Source organism: Dama dama, chromosome 22 (assembly GCF_033118175.1).
Source record: "Dama dama isolate Ldn47 chromosome 22, ASM3311817v1, whole genome shotgun sequence".
NCBI classification, from domain to species: Eukaryota; Metazoa; Chordata; class Mammalia; order Artiodactyla; family Cervidae; genus Dama; species Dama dama.
In genome coordinates this window covers 3,753,325-3,775,347 of record NC_083702.1, presented here as the reverse complement: position 1 = coordinate 3,775,347, position 22,023 = coordinate 3,753,325, and the positions used below count along the sequence as shown (strand labels likewise).

The 22,023-nt window shown below is 55.4% G+C and overlaps 1 protein-coding gene across 4 annotated transcripts; it reads left to right on the top strand.

The window, feature by feature from the left end:
• The first annotated feature begins 91 nt into the window (after nt 1-91).
• Nucleotides 92-21,775, top strand: GTSE1 (G2 and S-phase expressed 1). Of its 4 annotated transcripts, XM_061124328.1 has the most exons (14): nt 92-507; nt 1,459-1,781; nt 2,180-2,381; nt 6,837-6,894; nt 6,998-7,622; nt 9,356-9,424; nt 10,168-10,338; nt 10,997-11,111; nt 12,879-13,253; nt 17,085-17,157; nt 18,987-19,217; nt 19,398-19,602; nt 20,585-20,797; nt 21,249-21,775. In XM_061124328.1, exons 3-14 carry the CDS (start codon nt 2,360-2,362, stop codon nt 21,330-21,332), a joined length of 2,241 nt encoding a protein of 746 aa, XP_060980311.1. In that variant the 5' UTR covers nt 92-507; nt 1,459-1,781; nt 2,180-2,359; the 3' UTR covers nt 21,333-21,775. The 4 variants fall into 4 exon arrangements, with proteins under 4 accessions (XP_060980311.1, XP_060980313.1, XP_060980314.1 ...); XM_061124330.1 differs by lacking the exon at nt 92-507 and having other exon boundaries at nt 1,629-1,781; nt 20,585-20,788; XM_061124329.1 differs by lacking the exon at nt 92-507 and having other exon boundaries at nt 1,767-1,816.
• Nucleotides 21,776-22,023: the final 248 nt, after the last annotated feature.

The window sequence follows — 22,023 nt, the reverse complement described above, 5'->3', positions numbered from 1 at the left end:
TGGGCTGGGTCCTGGGAAGGCAGGCTTCTCCTTGAATGTGGGGGTGGAGCAGGGCAGTGAGTCAAGAGCAGAGTCATTACAACAGAATTTCAAGAGAGATGCTGTCTGACCCCAGGAGCTAGCACGTCCCGAGGGGAGCCTGCCCACCCGTTCTGACCTGTCCCTCCCTGCAAGTTCCCCTGCCCGCACCCCATGTACCCTCCCCTCTCCTGGTTCCAAGCAAGCTACAGCCTGGCCAGGGGAGGAGGAACCCTGGTCCCCTCCTCCAGGAAGGCCTCCGGCCTCCCACTGCAGCCTGGGGCCCCACAGTCCTTGCTGTTGCGCCTTTCTCCCCACCTCTGCCCTCCCCAGGTCAGGGACAACATCTGTGTCCCAGCATCTCCCAGCACGGAACCCGCCCCGACTACCTGTCAGTGAACCCATGACTGGTGAATGAGCCCTTGAATGAGTGCATTACAAAATGAAGCAGAATCCTACTTGGGACAGGAAGAAAAGAATCGACAGTGGGTAGGCCATTGACAGAAGAGAGGAGGGGCCCAAGAGAAGAGATGGATGAAGGTAGAATTCAGTTAGCTGCCATGAGTTATTAACAGTGTGTTCACTGACCAAGTCTCACGTGCTGACATGATACAGGGGGTGGGGGGCATCGGGAGTGGGTGTTTGGGGACCCTCGCCCCCAGCAGACACCCCCAGGGCTGTGTGGACCTGACACCTGGCTGAATACCCCTTGAGTCTAGGACCCACTGGGCTCTGTGGTCATGAATCAGGCAAAGCCAGGCCTTGGGACTGTGGACTGAGCACACGCAACACTAAGCCGGCCACTGTCTTCAGGAGGCCCCGGCAGCCAGGAGCCCCTGAGTGGGTGGGCTCAACAAATCCTCCCGTTGGAAGCTGAGCAAGACCCAGAGAGGCTGCTGGGGGACAGTTCGACCTAGTGCCCTCCTTCAAGCCCCTCTCTCCATCCACGCCTGCAGCCAGGGCCGCTCCTGGACTTCCAGTTCCAGTCAATAAATTCTTTTTCTGTAGCCAGCTTGAGGCTGGTCTTCTGTTACTTGCAACCGCGAGGCTCGTGACCAGTATCTGAAGCTGGGATTTGCCTTAGGTCTGTCTGGCCCCATCTCTCTTCTCCAGTTAAGTAGGATCCTGAACAGATGATGGAACTCAGAAGGGAGCCGGTGGACGGAGGCTCAGGGAAGGTTGAGGGGGTGGGTATCCAGTACATCAGAAGTGAAGGGGACCGCAAAGAGCGAGGCTGAAGGCTGCAGAGGGAGCCCCTAAATACGAACTAGGTGTCAGGGTGGTCCAGGGGCATACACTAGGGTGTCTGGTCACCCAGAGTCACCGGGCGCTCCGCGGGCAGGGACCGGATTTTCTTACCCCCCAGAACGAACCCGCAGTGGTCTACAAAGCGGGTATACGCACCTATTTGCTACTATGGGATTTGGATCTTCATTTAAGGATGAAGATCCGGTGTCGGAACCATGTCCTACGCGACACGTAGCTGTCCTGATGCCGAGCCTACCCAGCCAGCCCTAAGGCATCCAGCCCCGCGCGGCCCGGCTGTGGCCGGACGTCTGGCGCGCGCAGCGAGCCGAGGCAGTGCGCACGCACGCCGCCCTCCTTTTTCCTCCCCGCCCCTTGCGGCTCCGACTACAACCCCCAAGATGCACCGGGACCCGCGGTCTTTCAAACCGGCCAATCAACAGCCCTCAGCGCTTCCTGCGCGCCGCGTTTAAACATAAGGCGCAGGCGCGTCGGCCGGGTGTCGCGGCGGCTCTGGAGTAAGTGGGTCGCCGGGCGACTCGGGTGCGGCTGTGTGAGTGGGTGGCGGTCAGGGGTCCTCGGAGGGTGGGTTCGGGCCGGGGGCGGCGGGACACCCCTCGCGCACTCCGGCGAGGCTGAAGGAGGTCTTCTTTAAGCCGAAGACCCCTGGCGTGAAGCCCAGCCGGGGAGGTCTGGTTGTCCAGGTCCGGGGCCCCCGTTCCGGCCTGCCTCGGACGGCGCCGGCCCGGAGGCGAGCAGGCCGGGGCGGAGGGTCTTGGGCTGCGGCCGCGGTGGCCTCTGCCGGCCTCGCGGTCTCTCCCTGACCTAGTGGCCTCTGCCGGCCTCGCGGCCTCTCCCTGACCTAGTGGCCTCTGCCGGCCTCGCGGCTTCTCCCTGACTCGCCCTCTCTGCCCAGCCGGTGCTACAGCGGCGCGCACGGTGGGGGCTTCCCTGGGGGGCTGGAGGAACTCGGGCTCCGACACCCGCCCCGCTTCTGTCTCCTGCTCCTTGCTGTGACCTCTGACAACCCTGGCCGCGGAAGGAGGGGGCGGCAGCGACGTGCCTTCAGCCTGCCTGGCCCCCCTAAGAAGCGGAGATGGAGGCTCCCAAGAAGGAAGGTACGTCCTAGTCTCCGCAGCGCTGTTGGCCCGGGGGTCTCAGGGAACACGCAGGTCGATTTAATGCTCCTGAGAGAACTCGCTCGTTTATTCAGTACTCATCCCGTTCTCTGCGCCCCGGTAAACTCCCTGTCTACCCGGAGTTTTTGCATTCCTCTAATTTGTTTCTTTTCCGGGTTTTCTGCATTCCCTTTATCCCCCATTTGTGACTTTTCGCGGAGCAGGGATTCTTCTCCGTTCTGTATACTTCAGTGTCCGCAGGGCCTGACACACTCCGTAGGCACTCAGGTCTGTGGAACTGATGCCTTGTGGCTGGTTGCTGAGACTTGTCCAGGATCTTTGCCTGCACATCCGCGAGACGGCCTCGCCTGTAGCCTTGCTGTCTTGTTCCGTTCCTGTCTGCTGTGAATGTGGACGTGAGAGCTCAGCCTCACAAAAGGAGTTAAGGGCCCTGCCCTCCTTTTCTGCTGAAGCGTGGGGACATCCTTTATATCCTTTGTCTTCATGACACGTGTGTGAGTCAGGGTACCCCGGTTTCTCCTTAACACCCCCATTCTGCACAGACAGCCCCAAGACTGCCAGTCGTCAGCGCTGCTGCCCCGGGTCCAGAACAGCGTTTGCTGCTGCACCCCGCCCTGCACCCTCGCGTCGACGCCCTCCCTCTCCAGTCCCTTGCACGTGCAGCTGAATCCCTGTTGCTGCTTCCTGAGGGCTTCATCTGTCCGTCACCCATCCTTTATATCTTTTATGTCTTTCTTGTCTGTTTGTTCATGCTCATCACTGATGTACGAATAGGTCCCGTTGTCTGACTTGTCGCTCCACACCCTCGCCACTGCTGTGGGCCTCATTTAGAGCCAGACTTCAGAGCAAGAACTTTCTCCACTCCTTTCGCTGTTTTTTCCCACAACCTTCAACCCCTCCGAACCCTCTCTGCCCTCTCACTTCACCCAGACTGCCTTTGTCCGTCACTGAGCACATCTGTGTTGTGAAATCCATGGATATTTTTTCTGTCCTTTCAGTGACTTTTGGCCTTTTCTCCTACAGGAAACTTGGCCAGCTTGGCTTCTTGCTTTTCCTTCTGCACACTCTGGCCGGTATATCTCCATCTTTTTGCAGGCTTCTCGTTCTGTCCCACCTTGCGAAGTTGAGCTCCCCAGGACCTGGTCTGGGGTCTCTTTGAATTCCCCCTCCCCTCCTACAGGTTCTCAGACAGTCCTTTAAATCCTTTCCCTTTAAATGGCTTTAAATCTTTCTGCTTTAAATGGCTTTAAATTCTTTCACCTTCTGGTGGTGCCCACATTTTGTCTGGAGCACAGACTCCCCTCTGAGCTCTGGGCTTGTGCATGCACCTGGCTGGCTGGTGTCTTCACGTGAATGTCTCCCACCTCTTACACAGCAGGTCCCCCATTCTTGGCAGGTTCTTTGTCTTTTGTGAAAAGTGAAAATAAACTCAGTCACTCAGTCCTGTCCGACTCTTTGTGACCCCATGGATTGTACCCCACCAGGCTCCTCTGTCCACGGAATTCTCCAGGCAAGAATTCGGGAGTAGGTGGCTATTTTCTTCTCTGTTGTCTCTGTAATAGAAGTCAATTGCCTGTCCATTCACCCGGTTGAGAAAGTTGTAAAGCATTTGTTCAGTCATCAATTACTGTCATTTCCACCGTATATTTTGGATCCATCTACGTCTTTCCAGCTCCACCCAAATGCCACCACCTTGGTCTCAGCCATATTAATTTGCCTCCACCTACATGTATATTCTGCACTTTAGCCAATGTGTGCACTGTAATTTCAGTAGGTACCACCTGCTTCTTTTCTAGCACATCCACCAGGGTAGCCTTTTAAAAACAAAAGTTAGAGTACAACAGTCTTCTGCTTAAAACCCTTTGGTAGGTCCCATTGCACTCTGAATAATCCAAAAGCTTGCCATGGCTTGGACGCCGCCCAGGATGTGACCTGACCTGCGTTTCCACCTCCTCCTGCCAGTGGCCTCAGAGGTGTCCCCACACCCCGGGGCCCCTCCCCACACTGCCTTTCATGGTGTGTGCCCGCGAGGAACGCCTCGAAGAGGACGCAGCCCGTGTTTGCAGAGTGGATGAACGGGACGGCTCACCCAAGTCACCCTGAGCCTGTGGCGGAGCCTGGCGTAGAAGGCTTTTCCCCTGACTCCTGGCCCAGGATTCCTTTTCCCACAGCAGACGTTTGGAATTTTCTGGTAGTGACCCATGAAACTGACTTCCTAGGTTTTAGACACATTGAAAAGTGAGAAGTCCATCTCCTTCTCCTTTCTGTCCCTCCGCTGCCCAGTTACCACCTCCAGAGACCACCGATCTCCTTGGTCTCCTGGGCAGTCCAGACCTGACTTGTGCACGTGCAAGGTAGTACCTGTCAGTCCAGGCCCCCTCTTCTATAGCATGTAGAACCCTGGGCGCCATCTTGGGTTTTGCCTCTAATTTATCTTGATGAGCTCTGTGTATCAATATAGGAAGTGTTACTGTTCTTCTCTGAGCCCAAGTCATGTTCCATTCCACTGTGGGGATGTGCTGTCCGTTTACCTGCCATCCGGGAACTCTTAACTTAGCTAATGGCTGGTATCTTGCTGTTCCAAGTGCAGTAAACCGGGTGGAGTCCTTGACAGCAGTAAGCGTCCCGTCAAGGTGTGTGCGTGTCTTTCTTGGTGGGTACTGTCAGGCTACCCTCTGTAGAGCTGCAGTAATTTACAAACCAAACTTTCAGATTTTTATGAAAACTGGAGTCCTGGGAATCTCTGAGTTTCTCGTTGCTCTTGTTTTTGAGTGTGACTGCACTGGTCATATGTTTCAGAACGTTTCATTTTATCTCCTGTGACTTCCCTCTGTTCATGTCCTTTGCCCGTTCTTCCTCACGTGTCAGCTGTTTGCCTGCAGTCTGTAGGAGTGCTCACCAGCAGCCCTTCATGATGTAAGCTGCATGTGTTCCCTTCCCTGTCTGTTCTTCCTTCTAGCTTTGCTCGTGGTGGTTTTTGTCATGCAGAGATGTTAATGTTTAATATATTGGACTATCAACCTGTTGTTTTATGGCTTCCAGCTTGGTGTCAGACCTTCGCACTCCAGGCTATACAGGAATTTCCCCATGGTTTCTTGTTCTTTTGGACTTTCGCTTTTTTTAGTTAAGTCTTTGACCTTTTTGGGATTTGTCCTGGTATGGTCTGTGAGCTATGGATCAAACGTCAGATGCATGTATTTCTCCCTCTCAAAGGGTTGTCTAGTTTGTCTCAATACCATTTATTGAATAATGCATTTTCCTCTTTTACTTGATATGTTACTTTTATGATATACTAAACTTCCTTTAGATCCATCTTGCATATTTCTTGTTAATTCATAGGTGTTTTGCATTTTTTGGTGCTATAGTAAATGAGGTCTTTTCTTCCATTATATCTTCTGTTCTTTTTAGATATGAAAGCTGTTGATTTGTTGTGTAATAATTTTGTCCTCAGATGTTTGCTTTTATTCTTTCACAATTTATAATAGTTTTCGGTTGATTTTCTTGATATTTCTTGTATGTAATCATAGCATCTGTCCATTGCAGCAGTTTTAACCGCCAAATTCTTTCCTTTTGTTCACTTGTTGGTTAATGTTGCTTAGTGTTGATTTAGGCAGACTTTTAACCACTGGGCCACCAGGGAATCCCCAGTTCATTGCATTTTGAGAAATATTTGCTAAGTGGCCAGACCTTGAGGTGGACTTTGGGGAGCTTGGGAGAGAACTAGACACTTACTGTTTTGGAGGAGCTTCCAGGCTAGTTGGGGCCACAGAAGGTCGAGACACTCTTAGAGGATGGGGATGCTAAGGCAGAGGTCAGGTCCGAAGCTGTGGGAGCCCTAGGGAGCCCTAACGGAGGCGGGCAGGGAGCGGTAGCCCCAGCCCAGTGGTGTGCTCGCCCAGAGGCGCCTGGGCCGGCAGGGCTGGCAAAGGCCCTGTGTACACAGGATGTCAGCAGCGGTTTGTGGTTTATCGTGATGGGCTCCAGGGAGAGGTGATGGACCTCAGGTGTGCATGGAGCCCCTACTGTGCCTGTGAGGAGCGTTAAATTGGCTTTTGAAAGGGGACTGGGTGTAGTCTGTAAATGGGGAGTTGGGGAGCTGAGGAGGTGGTCTTTTGAAAATGTGCTGTACCAGAAAATGCCTGACTAATCGAATGGCTCAGTGAGTGCATTTTAGATCATGTCTTTAGGACTTAAAAACAAGGACTTGGGCTTTGATGGCAGCTTAGCGAACACAGAATGGTTGATGCTATTTTTTTTTTTTTAAAGGAAAAATTAAGATAAGCTAGAGCCCTTTGAGAAAATGTGATTATTACAATATTGATGTCACACTCGGAGAAGTGAAATTTGAGAAGAGTTTTGATTGCTGTGGAGACTGGTGATGTTTTCTCATTATCAGCCCACCCCTAAGGTAACGGCTGACTTTTTCCTCCCCAGACATTCTTCTGTTGGCTGATGAAAAGTTTGACTTCGACCTTTCGTTGTCTTCTTCAAGGTAAAAAAGATGAGTTTTCTCCCCTTGCCTTGGTGTAACCACGTTCAGTCAAGTCTTTCATGTAAATGCTAGTGTTGTTAATAATCCTTTTCTTTTAAAATAGTGCCAATGAAGATGATGAAGTCTTTTTTGGACCTATTGGCCATAAAGAAAGATGTATTGCTGCCAGCTTAGAATTAAATAATCAAATTCCCGAAGAACCTCCTTTGCCAGCTTCTGAAAGACACTTCACCTGGAGTCCACTCACAGGGGAAAAGTTTGTGGAAGTTTATAAAGAAGCTCACCTACTGGCCTTCCAGATACAAAGCAATGGCAGAACCAAGGCGGTCCAGGCCGCCCAGCCCGAAGACCCTGGGAGCCAGGGAGTGGAAAGATTCATTCAGGAGTCAAAACTCAAAGTAAACCTCTTTGATAGAGAAAACGAAATGAAGAAAAGCCCCAAGTCACTTAAGCGGGAGACGTACTGCCTGTCGGACGGCCTCTGGAGGGCACCTCTGCTCCGGGGCACTCAGCCCACCTCCAGCACAACCCTGCCAGCCTCTCCTGCCCAGGCCAGCCGCCCCGAGACCTCGGGGATGCCACCTGCCTTGTGCCCTTCTCTGCCAGCAGAGCCTAGTGCTGCTCAGCCTCCGAACCAGGCCGGGGCCCCGAAGAAGGTCGCCAGCAAGTTGCCGCCACCCCGAACCTCGTCCCTTCGAGGAAAGAGCCTTCACTCGGCTGTGGAGAAGGTAGCCCCCCCAGCCCCACCAGCACTTTTATCTGGGGATCAGATGCTGCCTTGCTTCCGCGCCCTGTGGGTTTATGCCCTGGAACAGACCACTGTGGGGGGAACCTGGGAATGTCTTGCTCGGAGGGAGGGCTCTGAGGTGCAGGCGTGGGATGTTTAGAGGGAGCTATGTCCGTGGCGTGGGGAGCCAGGTGGGGGCGGCGTGGGCAGGGCTGCGTCCCTATTGTGGTGACTCAAGGACACCTCCTCTTCCATTCCGTTTGAGATCTTCCCTTTCATTTTGTTACAGCACTGGACCTTCCCCCTCGCCAACCCCCCCAACCCCCCGTTAGGGATTTTAGGTGCGTTAAGCAGCTTCTTCCCCAAATCCCCCTCCTGGATGGCCATGAGTCTCCCTCTGAACCGTGACTGTGTTTAGATTGCCTTCCTCCCAGATATGAGTGGAGGTGCTGCCCTGGGATGTGGTGGGGGACACGTGTGCCTTTGGGGTGCAGCCAGCCAGCTCCAGGAAGCTGGGGGTCCCAGTGCCTCATGGGTAGCAGGATGGGGTCAGGCTGCGGCCGCCTCCTGGGTTTGCCTCGCTGGCTCTGAGCTCAGGGCGGGGCGGTAGCCCAGGGAAGGCAAGGGAGCAGCCGCGAGCCTGCCCTGCGCCGTCTCCAGCTCCGCGGCCCTGGCCGCCAGCTTTGGCACTCCCAGCCACTTAGAGAGGAGCTTTGCTTTGCAGGGCTGTCAGCAGGGTTAGGTCAGTGCAAAACACCCAGCACGGGCAGAGAAAATCTGTTTCCCTCCGCAAGCACAGATTCTGACCCCCATGACTTCCTGCTAGCAGAACCCAGAATTGAACCAGGCTGGACGGGGTCTGCACGGAGACCCTTCGAGGGGGCACGTGGCCTCTGCTTCCCCAGGGCTGAAGCTGTCATGTAGTCATGCAAATGCCTCTTTCCAGAGATCGTTTGGATGTACATTTCTGAAGTGACTTTTCCAGAATGAAAGCAGCGTGGGTCCATGTGCACCACTGAACTTGGGCCTGGATTTGTGTATAACGCGTAGACTCAGGGCTGGGTTGTGATGTGATTTCAGCTGTTCTGTGCTTAGTCGCTTAGTCATGTCCAACTCTTTGTGACCCCATGAACTGCAGATCACCAGGCTCCAGAATATTGGAGTGGGTTGCCATTTTCTTCTGCAGGGGATCTTCACGACCCCGAAATCAAACCAGGGTCTCCTGCATTGCAGGCAGATGATTTACCAACTGAGCTATGAGGAAAGCCCAGGATGGCTGTAGTGAGAATTAAAGAACAAAGGAAGTGTTGATGAGGACGTGGAGAAATTGCGTCCCCGTGCATTGCCCATAGGGCTGTGCAGTGGTGCAGCCGCAGTGGAAAAACAGTTGGGCAGTTCCTGGAAAAGTTAAACTCAGAATTATCACATGATCCAGCAATTCCACATGTTCCACTTGGGCATATTCCCAAGAAAATTGAAAACATATGTTCACACAGAAACCTGTGTAGCACTGTTGTGAGTAGCTTCATTCATAATAACCAAAAAGTAGAAATAATCGAGATGCCCACCAGCTGATGACTGGATAAGGGAAATGCAATTTGTCCATGCAGTTGGGATACTTTTGGCTGTGAAGAAATGCTGGACTGACACGTGGTAAACACGGGTGACCCTGGGGAACATGGTCAGAAAGAAGCCAGACGCGGAAGGTCCCATGTTGTACTGTCTCACTTACAGGAAGTGACTGTAGCAGGCGAGTTGTGTCATGCTCTGCAGACGGTGGATCCGTGGACACCTGGCTGGGAGGTGCAAGGAGTGCTGATGGCCAGGAGTTGCTTTTAGGGGCAACAAAAATGTCAAGTGATGCTGTGGTGGTATTGTAAAAACCACTGAAGTGTACACTTTAAAATGGTGGACTTTAACTCACGTGAAGCATATCTCAATATAAAAAATGATGTAAAAGAGAAAGAAGGTTACTGCTTTATGAGCTGCTTTTGCTTCTTACGAACTCTTCTTGGTATGAGGAGTTATTTATGGAAGCATGAATTACTTCCACGAATGCCCTTGTACCTAGAAGTGAGGAATTTATTCTTTGTTGGGCTCTGCTCGCTGATGAAAAATGCCCTTCAGTACTAGATGAAGATTTATTGCAACTGAGCAGCTCGTCTGGTAGAGGGCATGACCATTTAATGAATGATTCCTTTCCGTGCGGCATTTTAAAATTTGTGTAACTAGATCCAGTTTCCTCATTATCACCCTTAAATAAGAATCCTGATTGAGGACTAGCCCTAGAGGAGTTCTCTCCTATTAATGGTCTGTCTCGGTATTATTTTACCCTGTTTTTAATGAGGAAGCAGGCTCCATCATCATTTTTTTCTGTGGTAATTTGGTGGAGGAAGTGAACCGCTATATTCTTTTCTCTCCTGTTGATGAATTGAGGACTGCATGTTGGGAAGATGGATGGTGCCTGCCCTCTAATTGAAGCCTTCGTGTGTCTCTACATTGTGAAAGACTAGACAGTTCTCACATTTCAATTTACAATTTTTCAGCCTGCGAGAGAGAAACCAGCTAGTCCTCCCGGGATGAAAATCCAAAATGAAAAGGACGCCCACAGCAGCATGCCCCCGGACAAGCCCAGCACCGCCCGGGACGTCGCCAGCCTGCCAGCCAGTGGAAGCCACCTGGTCCCAGGCAAGCGGTCGCTCCCAGTTCCAAACAAGGTGGGTTGGCCGGGGCTGGGGCAGTGGGGATTGGCCTGTGAGCGCAGGGAGTAAGGGGCAGCTTTGAGGATGTGGGACACGTCTGGACCAAAATCAAGGTTTAGGAGGTTGAAGACAGGATCCAGGAAGGGCAGCATGGTGAAATGCAGGGCGCGCAGGCCTGGCACACGTGAGGGCCTGGCCACTGCCCCCGGGGAGCCGTGGGCACCGCGGAACGTCAGCCCCCTGGCCCCCAGCCGCCATCAGGGTGTCTGACGGCGAGACGCCCCTGCTCCCCTCGGGGGTTGGTGCGCCGAGGAGATGGGCTGTCAGTGTGTGAAAACTACAGCTCCTCGCAGGCGTGGGGGCGGCCGTCCTTGTCTTTGCCGTTTGTTTCCCAGCGCTGAGCTCCGTGAGCTTGTGAAAGTGCCACGGCCCTGGTGGTACTTGCTAAGCTTGCCCACACTGGGCCCTGCAGCTGTCGACTGCACAAGCTGGGGTCCGGGCCCCACGCCCGCGGTCAGCAGGCTCCCAGTGCTCCTCACACAGGGAACCTGGCGGCCACACCGGGGAGCACTGCTTGACCTTTCTCTGATTGGAGATGATAACTTGTAAACTGTTGAAAACCCCGACTTCTGCAGAAGGAAGTCTTGGGTGGGTAATGAAGTCTCTGTTTTAGTCCGGGCCGAAGAAGACCATGCTGAAACCACCTGGGTGTGCTGGTGGCCTGGCGGGAAGGTCCTCGTCGGGGTCTGTCTCGGGCCTGAGCTCCGCTTCTCCTGCGGCTGGCAGAGGTAAGGCCAGCCCTGAGCGCCTTGTTCCTGCCAAACTCCTCACAGAACGACTCAGCTCAGCCGCAGGTTCTGGAAAGCTTGCTGTGGTCTGGGGTGGGGAGACTGTTGAGGCCTCCATCCTCAAGGTGCCTGCCCTCCTCCTCCGAGAGGCAGTCAGGCGGGCGGTCTAGTTTCGGCTGAGTTACGCTGCCACAGATGGCTCTGTAGGTAAAGAGCCCGCCTGCCAAGTGCAGGAGATGCAAGAGACGTGGGTTCGATCCTTCGGTTGGGAAGAGCCCCTGGAGAAGGAAATGGCAACCCGCTCCAGCACTCTTGCCTGGGGAATCCCAGGGACAGGGGAGCCTGGCGGGCTGCAGTCCACGGGGTCGCCGAGTCAGACACGACTGAGCACAAGCCGTCACAAGGTGGGCATGCCTTCCTGGTGCCAGAGGGCCTGGCATGACGCTGAGGCCAGCCTCAGCCACGTGATCAAACATAGGTTTTTTTAAAAGTAGGGCTGTTCCAGATTGTGTAGGGCGTAGGAGCCGTAACTCTTGGGTGTTTGTTTAAATCTGCTCAAACCTGTTTGAATTCAGGTGACTTTGCTGTCTTTCCAAGCCAAGGGTGCCATCTACTGGTAGAGGGGAGAAACCCTAGGAGGCTGTGGGGAAGGCGCGCGGCCTCCTGCTCTCAAGGACTAAAACGTCTTCCAAGCAGGTTTGCTGTGCAGGCTCTAAGCCGGGCAGGACAGCCTGCGTTTTGTACACAAATGTGAGATGTCTCTCCTCTGGAGTGAGGCTGGTCCGATCTGGAGTCCTGGCCGCCTGGGTGGTTAGGAGAGGTGAAGTTACGTCTGTACCTTTACAGACCAGGGGGGTGGCACCACCCTCACAGTGTCCCTGTGGGCCTGAGAACCACATGATGCCCCAGCCCTGTGTCTGGCATGTGGCACGTGTTCAGGGAAACGAAGTTTTGTTACATTAGGCGCTGTGAATCCGGCTATGTTGGTTCAGGCATCAGCACCAGTTCTGTCTCTGATTTCCGATCCTGCCTCTGGGAAAGGTCGAGACAGGCTGGGGGGGCCTTCCGGTGAGTGCGTGTTTCTCTGTTTTCCATGGCAAAAATCCCCAGGGTCAGCTCAGACAGTGTTGGGGGGAGAGTGTCGTGAGCCCTACACGCTGTGTGACGTGGGCTGTGGTTTAGTCCTTCTCCTGAGTTTCTCTTTAAGAACCTTTCACCAGGTTGGCCTCCGTGCTGGCTGTATTGGCAGCTGAGTATTTTCACCCAGCTCATTTAAATAGTGCTGGTGACTGACAGGACCCAGTCTCCCTGTGGCGGAAAGGAACTGACCAGTAAGGCACAGCTGCTCTCCGTGTTGCCCTGCCCACACCCCTGATTGGCCGGATGCAGCATCTGACCAGACTGTCCGTCTTCACCTGCTCGGCTGGGATAGAGTTCTGCTGTCGACCTAGTCAGGAGAGGAGAGCTTCAGTTCATGCATCCTTATACATCTTGGCGATCATGTCTAGAATTAGCGCCTTAGATCACATGAGCAACCCGGGTTGTCCTGTGTTTGAAGATGTTGCCTGGCACACATGCAGAATATTGTTCCTATGTCGTATTTTTTAATATGGAAATCAGCATGATAGAAATAAGTCGTTTTCTTTTCCACATTCTAAGGTAGATATGCTAAAGGTCGCGTATCTTGTGTGTGTGTGTTAAATGACTTCGTCATTTAAACACAGCATCAGCTTGAGTGACAACCAGATTTCCTGTCTCCTCTTCCAGCTAAACCAAGTGAACGTCCAGGCATCTCTGTGGACAGTGCCCGGTCAAGCTCCAGCCAGACGGGCAGAACGGGGCACGGCCTGCCACGGCCAACCCTGAAGGCGGGCCCTGGGGGCGTGGCCTGCAGGCAAAGCCAGAGGCCAGGGGCTGCGGAGTGGCCTGCGGAGCAGCCCAGGGGGCCCCGCAGAGCAGCCCTCCCCCAGCCCCAGACCCCGGACCAGGGAGGCCCTGGGCCGCACTCTCACTGTGGTTTGTCACGGTCTCCTGAGAGGGGCGAGACCGGAGGCACAGTGAGGCGCGGCTCCTGTCTGAACTCCAAGGCGAAGGCTGTGCCTGCCCCTGCGAATCAATTTAAAATTCCCGGGTTTTCTACTGGTAAGTCACAGATGAACTTTAACATGTTTTTAAAATAGTGGACAAGTTATGTTTACAGTTCAAATAATTATCAGTTTTGGTGATGGTGGTTGCTTTCATTTTTCATAAAGCATTTTATATGTCTTCTAATTTTTGTAGGTTTGGATAAGTTAGTGAATTTCTTAAATTACTCCCCTCTGTGTAAACACATTGTTGTTCCACGGCTGCTCTTAAGATTTTCTGCTGTTATTTTCAGGGTTTTGGTTACTAACATATTTTTGTATGGCTTTCTTTGTGTTTATCCTGCTTGGGCGTTCTTGAGCTCCTTTGTTCTGTGGGTTGATATTTTTAATTGGATCTGGGGAAGATGTGGCCGTTGTTTCTTCAGACATGTTTTCTTGCCCCGCCTCGGGTCCTGGGCCTCCAGTCGCTTGGGTCAGAGGCCTCCTCGTGTTGTCCTCTCGGTCACTCAGGCCCTGTCCCCTGCCTTCCTCTTGTGCTTCTGTTTGGCTCGTTTCTATTGGCATCTCTCCACGTGCACGCGTCTTTTTCCCCCGCAGTGTGTCTAATCTGCTCGTAATTCCATCCAGCTAAGTTTTCATTTCTGACCTTAGAGTCTCCCCTTTCATTGTCCTCATGGTGTGTGTTTTCCTGTGAATTCTTGAACACATCTATAATGGTTGCTCTAAAGTCTCTTTGTTCTGATTCTATCCTCTGTATCATTTTGGGCCTGTTTCTATTGACTAATTTTCCTCCTGGTTATGGTCACATTTTCCTGCTTCTTCACATGTCTAATGATTTTTTATTGTCTGCTAGACATCATAAATTTTCTGCATGTCTGGACTTGGTTGTCTTTCTTTAAGGAGTTGAACCTTGCTTTGACAGGCAGTTAGGTTTCAGGAGAACTCGATCCTTTCAAGGCTTCCTTTAGAGCTTTGATGGTGGGGGAGGGTCTCAGCCTTTACTCTCAGGATAGTTCAGCCCTGCCACTAAGGTGTGGCCCTTGCGAGCCCCGCCTGCCTGTGCCTTATGTCCTCGAGGTGTCCCCTCTGGCCGGCTGCTGGGCATGTTTCTGCCCTGTGACGAGGCGGTGGTCCCGGCGCTTACTGCACAGCCGGGACTCGGGGTCCCTCTCGGGCTCCTAGAGCGCCTTCTCTCTCTAGTCCTCTCTTCTCTAACTCCCTCCTCTCCAGTCCTTTGCTGCTCCCAGTTCCAGCCTCCTCAGGCTCTCCCACTGCTGCAGCGTCTGCCGGGGCCACTGGGCAGAAAGCCCCGCGTGGTGTGTGGCAGGTGCGGCATCTGGTCAAGGTGAGTTCATCTGAGGAACGTGTGTCATGCAGGAGGCTACCCAGTGCTGACGAAGGGCCGGGGTGGTTCTGGCCTCTCTCAAGCACGTGCTGTCTAGCAGCTTCAGGATCTTGAAGTCGTCAGCTTTGCTGACCAATTCAGGGAGCTGTTAACACCGGAAAAGTTCACTGGAGTTCCTGCTCATGTGAGAATGAGCCGCTCTGGGCCTTCCCTGGTGCACAGGCTGAGACTCTGCGCTTCCACGGCAGGTGTTGTGGGTTCAGTCTCTGCTCGGGGAGCCCCCCCGCAGCCCCCCTCCCCCCCCACCCCCGCCCCAGAGAAGGAATGAGCTGTGGGTTGAGTGTTGTCCATTGTGCGGCAGTCTTACAGGTACGAGGGACATCATGGTAAGATAGCTTCTACTGATGGAACTTACATTTTTCTAGTAAAAGATAAGAAATGCAGTCAGATAAGTGTACTGTCAAATTGTAAGTATCAGTTCAGTCGCTCAGTCCTGTCCGACTCTTTGCGACCCCGTGAACCGCAGCACGCCAGGCCTCCCTGTCCATCACCAACTCCCAGAATCTACTCAAATTCATGTCCATTGAGTCGGTGATGCCATCTAACCATCCCATCCTCTGTCGTCCCCTTCTCCTCCTGCCTTCAGTCTTTCCCAGCATCAGGGTCTTCAAATGAGTCAGCTATTCACATCAGGTGGCCGAAGTATTGGAGTTTCAGCTTCAATATCAGGCCTTCCGATGACCTGATCTCCTTTAGGATGGACTGGTTGGATCTCCTTGTGGTCCAAGGGACTCTCAAGGGTCTTCTCCAACACCACAGTTCAAAAGCATCAATTCTTCTGCGCTTAGCTTTCTTCACAGTCCAACTTTCACATCCATACCTGACTGCTGGAAAAACCATAGCCTTGACTAGACAGACCTTTGTTGGCAAAGTAATGTCTCTGCTTTTTAACATGCTGTCTAGGTTGGTCATAACTTTCCTTCCAAGGAGTAAGCATCTTTTAATTTCATGGCTGCAGTCACCATCTGCAGTGATTTTGGAGCCCATAAAAATAAAGTCTGACACTGTTTCCACTGTTTGCCCATCTATTTGCCATGAAGTGATGGGACTGGATGCCATGATCTTAGTTTTCTGAATGTTGAGCTTTAAGCCAACTTTTTCACTCTCCTCTTTCATTTTCATCAAGAGGCTCTTCAGTTCCTCTTCACTTTCTGCCTTAAAGGTGGTGTCATTTGCATATCTGAGCTTATTGATATTCCTCCCGGCAATCTTGATTCCAGCTTGTGCTTAATGGCATGAATAAAAGAAGTTGGAAAACAGTTTAGGCAGGTTCTCTCAGCTTGTTGGTCAGTGCAGGCTCCCTCAGGAGAAGGCCTGAAACGTGTGGACTTGGTGTCTGAGAGGTAACCACGTGGAATGCTGCCAAGGACGTTGTGGGGCGTTTCATCATAGGGCGCCCAATAAAAAACCAGCAAAAGGCGGAAGCAGTTCTCAGCCCTCAAGGCGGGGTGGGAGGGTGCTGCAGGGTGGTGGGCTGTGTGCTGTTCTTAGACTCTCGATGCCAGAAACCCTGGGGGCCAGGCGGCCGTGTGGACCGGGGTGGGGACCCCACGGGAGCTGGCTCCGGTCGAGGTGTCTCAAGAAGTCACAGGATGTGTAATACAGAGACAGAAGGCAAGCACCTCAGGAGACAGGTTGGAGGCGGGGTGGCTTTTACCCTGTGTTGTCTATTTTTGGTGCGGGAACCACTTTGATAAGATCAGCTTCTACAGGGAACAGGAGGTGGTGGGTGGGTATGAGCCTGTGCAGGCGGCTCTCTCAGATCCTGCTGTGAAGAGGCGCAGGGAAGTGATGGGGGCAGGGAGTGGGCCTGGTGCACGGGGGCCAGTGCAGGCTGCTCTGAGATGGGGAGACCTGGCCTGGGCCTTTGCCGGTTCCTCGGGGACCCGGGCCATCTTCCCCTCTGTGGCTGTCATGGTCTCAGCCCGTGGCCTCCATGACAGCAGGGTGCTGCCCAGGGCGTGGTACCTGAGCTTTGGCCCTGGGTGAGTCTGGGACTCGCTCCCGTGGACGGTGGCCCAGGGCTCAGTCCTCTGAGCCTGCTTGTCGTTGCCCCATGACCAGGTGAGATCACATGGGGAAACGCTTGTCAGCCGCCAGACGGCAGGTAAATACCGTTGTGTCTTTTGATGACCCTGGGCCGTCCCAGTTCCAGAGAGCAGAGGCCATGGCAGGCTCCGTGGGGCCCGCCTGGAACCTTCGTCCGACCCCCCTTGTTAGCTCTGCTGCGGGGGCTCGTGGAGACCTGAGAGGGTCATCTGCTGAGGGCTCTGTCCCCATCTGGGGTCAACCAGGCCGAGGGCAGCGGTGGGACCAGGGCTCTCCCTCTTCTGCACCCGCTGGTCCCGGGGTGGGTCCCCCCCACACTCTGGGGCCGCAGGTTTTCCCTGCCACTTGGGAGGACAGAGACGCTTAGAGAAGGCTGCCTGTGTGGTGAAGGTAGGTGCCCCCCGCTGCCTGACCACTCACTCGCTCTCGTCTCAGGTGAACCCCCGGACGGTGCGACGCCGAAGTCCTGTCGGGCGCAGAGGCCACAGTCCTGCACGTCGGTGGGGAGGTACTGAATCTGTCTGCTTCCTGTCTTCTTATGAGAACAAACTGCGTCCCTGGTAACCTCCGAGAGCGTGGCCTCTGACGTGTGGGACCCCCACAGCCTGGCCCCGCGGGCCCGGCCTGAGCCCCGTCTCCTGAGCCACTGTGGTGTCCTCGAGGTTGGCGGCAGCACAGACTCGCCCCCGGGGGCGGGATTGCCGGTTCTCAGCCTGCAGGTCTCCGGCCAGACCGCCCAGCCTCCTCGGAGGTTCTGCTCGGTCGGTTTAGTTGGAGTCGAGGGCCTGCAGGGTCTCAGGTGACTCCAGTGTGCTGCGGCTGAAGACCGCTGGCCTGGCTCAGACTCGGGTTTGGGTCCCGGGGCTGCTGCTGCCTGGTCAGCATCTCGTGCAGCTTAGGGAAGGTTGCTGGCCTCATTTCCTCGTCTGCCCAGTGGGCGTGGAACCAGGAGAACAGTAAGAAAATGCACAGGCACGTGAGCACACACACGACACACACCCCACGCACGCGTGCACTCTGGGGTCCTTCACACAGAGGGCCTCCCCCCGAGGGGGCAGGCAGCTCCGTCCTCGCACCTGGCCCTCCCCAGCTCTGAGTGCTGTCACAGAGCAGGGACCCGGCCCCTCAGTCCTGTGTCTGTCAGCTGGGGGTGGGGTGCAGTGAGGTCCGGGGCAGGGGCCTGGTGCCAGTGCCGTGAGCAGGGTGGGAGTGCAGCCTCGGACCCCGCGGGCTGGGACGGGCAACATGAGCCCTGAGGCCAGGGCCCTCCTCCCGGCTCTCCAGGGCTCTGGGCCTGCCTCTGCTTGTCCGTGAACTTGGCAGGCACTTCCTGGGTTTGGGCCAGGCCTCCCCTCCCAGCACCAGCCACGCTGGGCCACCTCCCTGCCACGCACGTGGGGTCAGGGCGAAACCAGAGCGGACGGCCGCTGGCCGCCTCCCTGCGCCTTGGTTTTCTTGCCAGGCCGTAGGGAAGTATTCCCACCTGCCGGCGCTGCGCTGAAGGCCACGTTCGTTTGTATTTCTATTTTCGCTGGAGTCTGGCACCACCAGTGGTCTCAGTGAAGGATGTGGGGCAGGTTTCAGAAGCTTGCAGGGAGCGGCGGCCTGGTCACAGCGCCTCCTGCCCACACCCCTGCGGCGACTCTGCCTTTCAGTCGGTGCTGATGCAAGTTTGCTTTTAGATTCTTCTTGAACATGCACACTGTCACTGATAGATGACGTGTGTCTCCCAGCCTCCCATGGGCTCCTGTTGTGAGAGGTCTTAGACTTGTTTATCCTAAGATAGCAGTTTATTTTCTGCAGCCTCCTTTTATCGGCAGCAACAAGACAAAGCAACAGTGAGGCAGGGTTGGTAGGCAGCGGAAGTCACAGTCGTCAGGATGGGAAGGGGGGGGCGCATGGGGAAGCTGGCACCCGGCTCACTCGCCTGTGCTCGCCCTGGTTCCAGGGCCTTAGACTCCGAGCAGGTGCACGCAGGGAAGCTGCGTGATCCCGCCGGCCCGCCCTGGGCCTGGACTCCCTCGTGGAAACAGGAATGCCGGCAAGAGGGGACTCGGAGCGCCCCACGAACTCCCACGAAATGTCTCCTGGTTCCGCCCCTAACGTGCAGCCGAGCCAGATCAGAACCTCAGATGGGCCCATGGAGGAGCCACAGCCCGCCCCAGGGCCCCGGGGGCTGGTGCCCGTGCCGCGTGCCCCCCGCCACCCAGGGCTGCAGCGGGCTTCGCTGGCCTGAGCCTGTCACAGTAAAGCCACAGGTGTTCTACTGTTGGTGTGTGGCTGAGTCTTTAGTGTTTTGTTTTGGGTCATCTCTGCTGAAGGCTTTCCTCTCTCCAGGGTGGCCCACAGCACTCCCGTGAGGTGGTCCTCAGCCGCGCAGAGCCTTGTCAGCAGCTCGAGGACCCCCGTGAGCACGAGGCGCCTGTCGGCCCTGCCTACGCCTGCCGGCCGCCGGCTCTCCACCCTCCCTCTGGCAACCCCCACATCCAGGCCCAGGCCTCTGGCTTCTCCCCTGCCTGCATCTGCTCGGCGACTCTCTTCTGAGCCCCAGAAAAAATCCACAGTGAGGTAAGAGTTAAAGGCTGCAGTCCATTCATCTCCAGTTCGTAAAACCTCAAGTGACGGTGTGCTGGGGGTGGTCCGCTCTCCACCAGATGTCGCTTCCGCTCCTGCTGCGGTCCTCCCGGGTCACAGGCAGATGAGAGCATCATGTGGAGCCTCCTGATGGATGCCCTCTTCTCTCTGCAGAACTGCGCCTGCCAGGGAAGGCGACGGCCAGCCTGCGTCCAGGCGCCCTGACTTGTCCCCTGACGGGAGCTGCTCACCTCTGTCTGCTGTGCCGCAGGCACTGGACTTTTCTCCAGAAAAGAGTGATTTTACTTTTTCACAAAGTATCACTGCAGAAGTCGCCCTGGACCAAGCGCAGCCCCCTGAAGCCACAGCCCCCAGTGAGGTGAGGGGTGCAGGCAGGGCTGACAAGTGTGTTCCTGGGTCCCACAGGTGACTGAGGACGTCACCTGTGGCCTGGGGCCTGTGTTGTCAGCTGGGCCACAGCTGGGAGGCGGGAGGCCTTGGGACCTCCTCCCCTGGAGGAGACAGAAGCTGCATCTCCCTGTGTCTGACATCGGGGCGGCCGGGGTTCACACGGGAGGGTGGGAAGCCGGGACGGGGGTTCACAGGGGAGGGGTGGGAAGTCAGGATGGGGGTTCACGGGAGGGGTGGGAAGTCAAGATGGGGGTTCATAGGAGGGGGTGGGAAGTCAGGATGGGGGTTCACGGGAGGGGTGGGTAGTCAGGATGGGGGTTCACAGGGGACGGGTGGGAAGCAGGGATGGGGGTTCACGGGAGGGGTGGGGAGTCAGGATGGGGGTTCACAGGGGAGGGGTGGGAAGCAGGGATGGGGGTTCATGGGAGGGGTGGGAAGTCGGGACAGGGGTTCACAGGGGAGGTGTGGGAAGTCGGGACGGGGGTTCACAGGGGAGGGGTGGGAAGTCGGGACGGGGGCTCACAGGGGAGGGGTGGGAAGCAGGGACGGGGGTTCACGGGAGGGGTGGGAAGCAGGGACGGGGGTTCACGGGAGGGGTGGGAAGCAGGGACGGGGGTTCACGGGAGGGGTGGGAAGCAGGGACGGGGGTTCACGGGAGGGGTGGGAAGCAGGGACAGGGGTTCACGGGAGGGGTGGGAAGCAGGGATGGGGGTTCACAGGGGAGGGGCTTCCCATGGTGACCGCTGGCAGGAGGGGGTGATGGGGTGAAGGCAGCAGGAGGGGATTCCTCGGTGCTCACACACCACAGCCCGGCCCACGAGGGCCGTCCCAGCCTCCTTCCTTAGGCCTGCAGACTGGCAGCCCCTGGGGCCTAGGCAGAACCCACCTGCTTTCCCCAGACAGCTGACAAAAGATGCTGGGCTGGCCCTTCAGTCTAGTTTCTTGTCCAGGCTCTCCTCGTGGACGTCAAACTGGATCAACTCAGCCTCGCCGTGGAGGCTGTGGCCACAGCCCCGGACGACCGCCCGCTCATCGACTTCTGCAGGAGCCCCGAGGCGGCTGTGGCCCTGCCGTCGGGAAGTGGGCCCCTGGCCGACCTCCTGACAAACACCCCGGAGGCGCCCAGGAGGGCCGCGGCCAAGCCGCCAGACGAGGTGGGACAGGCGAGTGTCGCAGGGCCTACTGGCCCTGGCCTCGGGTGGTCTCTGCTGGGTTTGAGGCTCAGGCACGTCACGGTGACCCGGAGAGTGGCCGCTGGGGCTTCCGAGGGCCACATGGCTCGGCTCGCCTTAGCCTCAGCAGTGTGAGTGCCAAGGAGGCGTCTCACCTGGAGCTCTTCTGGGGCTACGGCCCCCAGCGCTTATTAACAGGAGCAGAAATGCCAGAGGAACTCAGAGTTCTTCTGGGTGTGCCACTTTCTCCTCCAGCTGCTTAAACGTGGTGGTCAGGGTGCCTTTCCACTAGGCCCGAGCCAGGTTCACCCAGTAGTTTGGCCAGACCACGGGGAACTGGCCGCAGGCAACCCTGGCTTCAGAGGGCCAGTCCCTCGGGGGTCTGTGGGCCAGGAAGGGGGTTGCGGACACTCCACTCACCTGTGTGGTTTTTCTCCTGCAGCTCATAGACTTGGCTTCCCCTCTGATCCTGCTGAGCCCTGGGGCTGACAAGGAGAACATGGAATCTCCGCTCCTCAAGTTCTGAGTGGAGTGAAACTCTGTGCACTTTACTCAGTTACAAGAACAGTCCTAAAGTGGTACTCAACTGTCAGAGATAAGTTTTAGAAGAATTTGTGTTGGAAAAGTTGTAAAACGAAACAAAAACCTAAGTGAAGTTACCGTGCCTGGAGCGGGCCGTGGTATTGGGGGGCGGTGTTTGGCCACCTAAGGTCACTGCAGGCCAATGGCCTCCATCCTCCTGGCCCCACTCCCGTCCTGGGTGCAGAGTGAAAAATGGGTACGTTCTGGACGAGTCTGGATTTTTTGCATATAAAATAGCAAGTGACCATCTTTAAAGTTAAGATTGTATGAAAAGTTAAATATTCTAGTTTAAGTTAAATGGTAAAGTAAATGAAAATGGATTAAACCACCTCTTGATGTTTAAGATTATCCTAATTTTCAAAGACAGATGGCTGTTTTTATTACTGATCAGTATGCACGATGTATATTATTTGAAATGTTAATTCTTTCTACCAAAGTGATTTTCACAATTTAGCATGAAGAAAAATTGGTTAAGTGCAGACCCCAGGCCCCAGCCCCCAGGTCCAGGGCAGCCTGTCATCTGCACATCAGTGGGCAGCCAGGTGGTCCCGAGGTGATGGTCCAGAGACCACACCTGAGGGGAGGGGAGGTGTGCGGGGGCGGGATGGAGGGGAGCACGGGGGAGGAGGGATGCT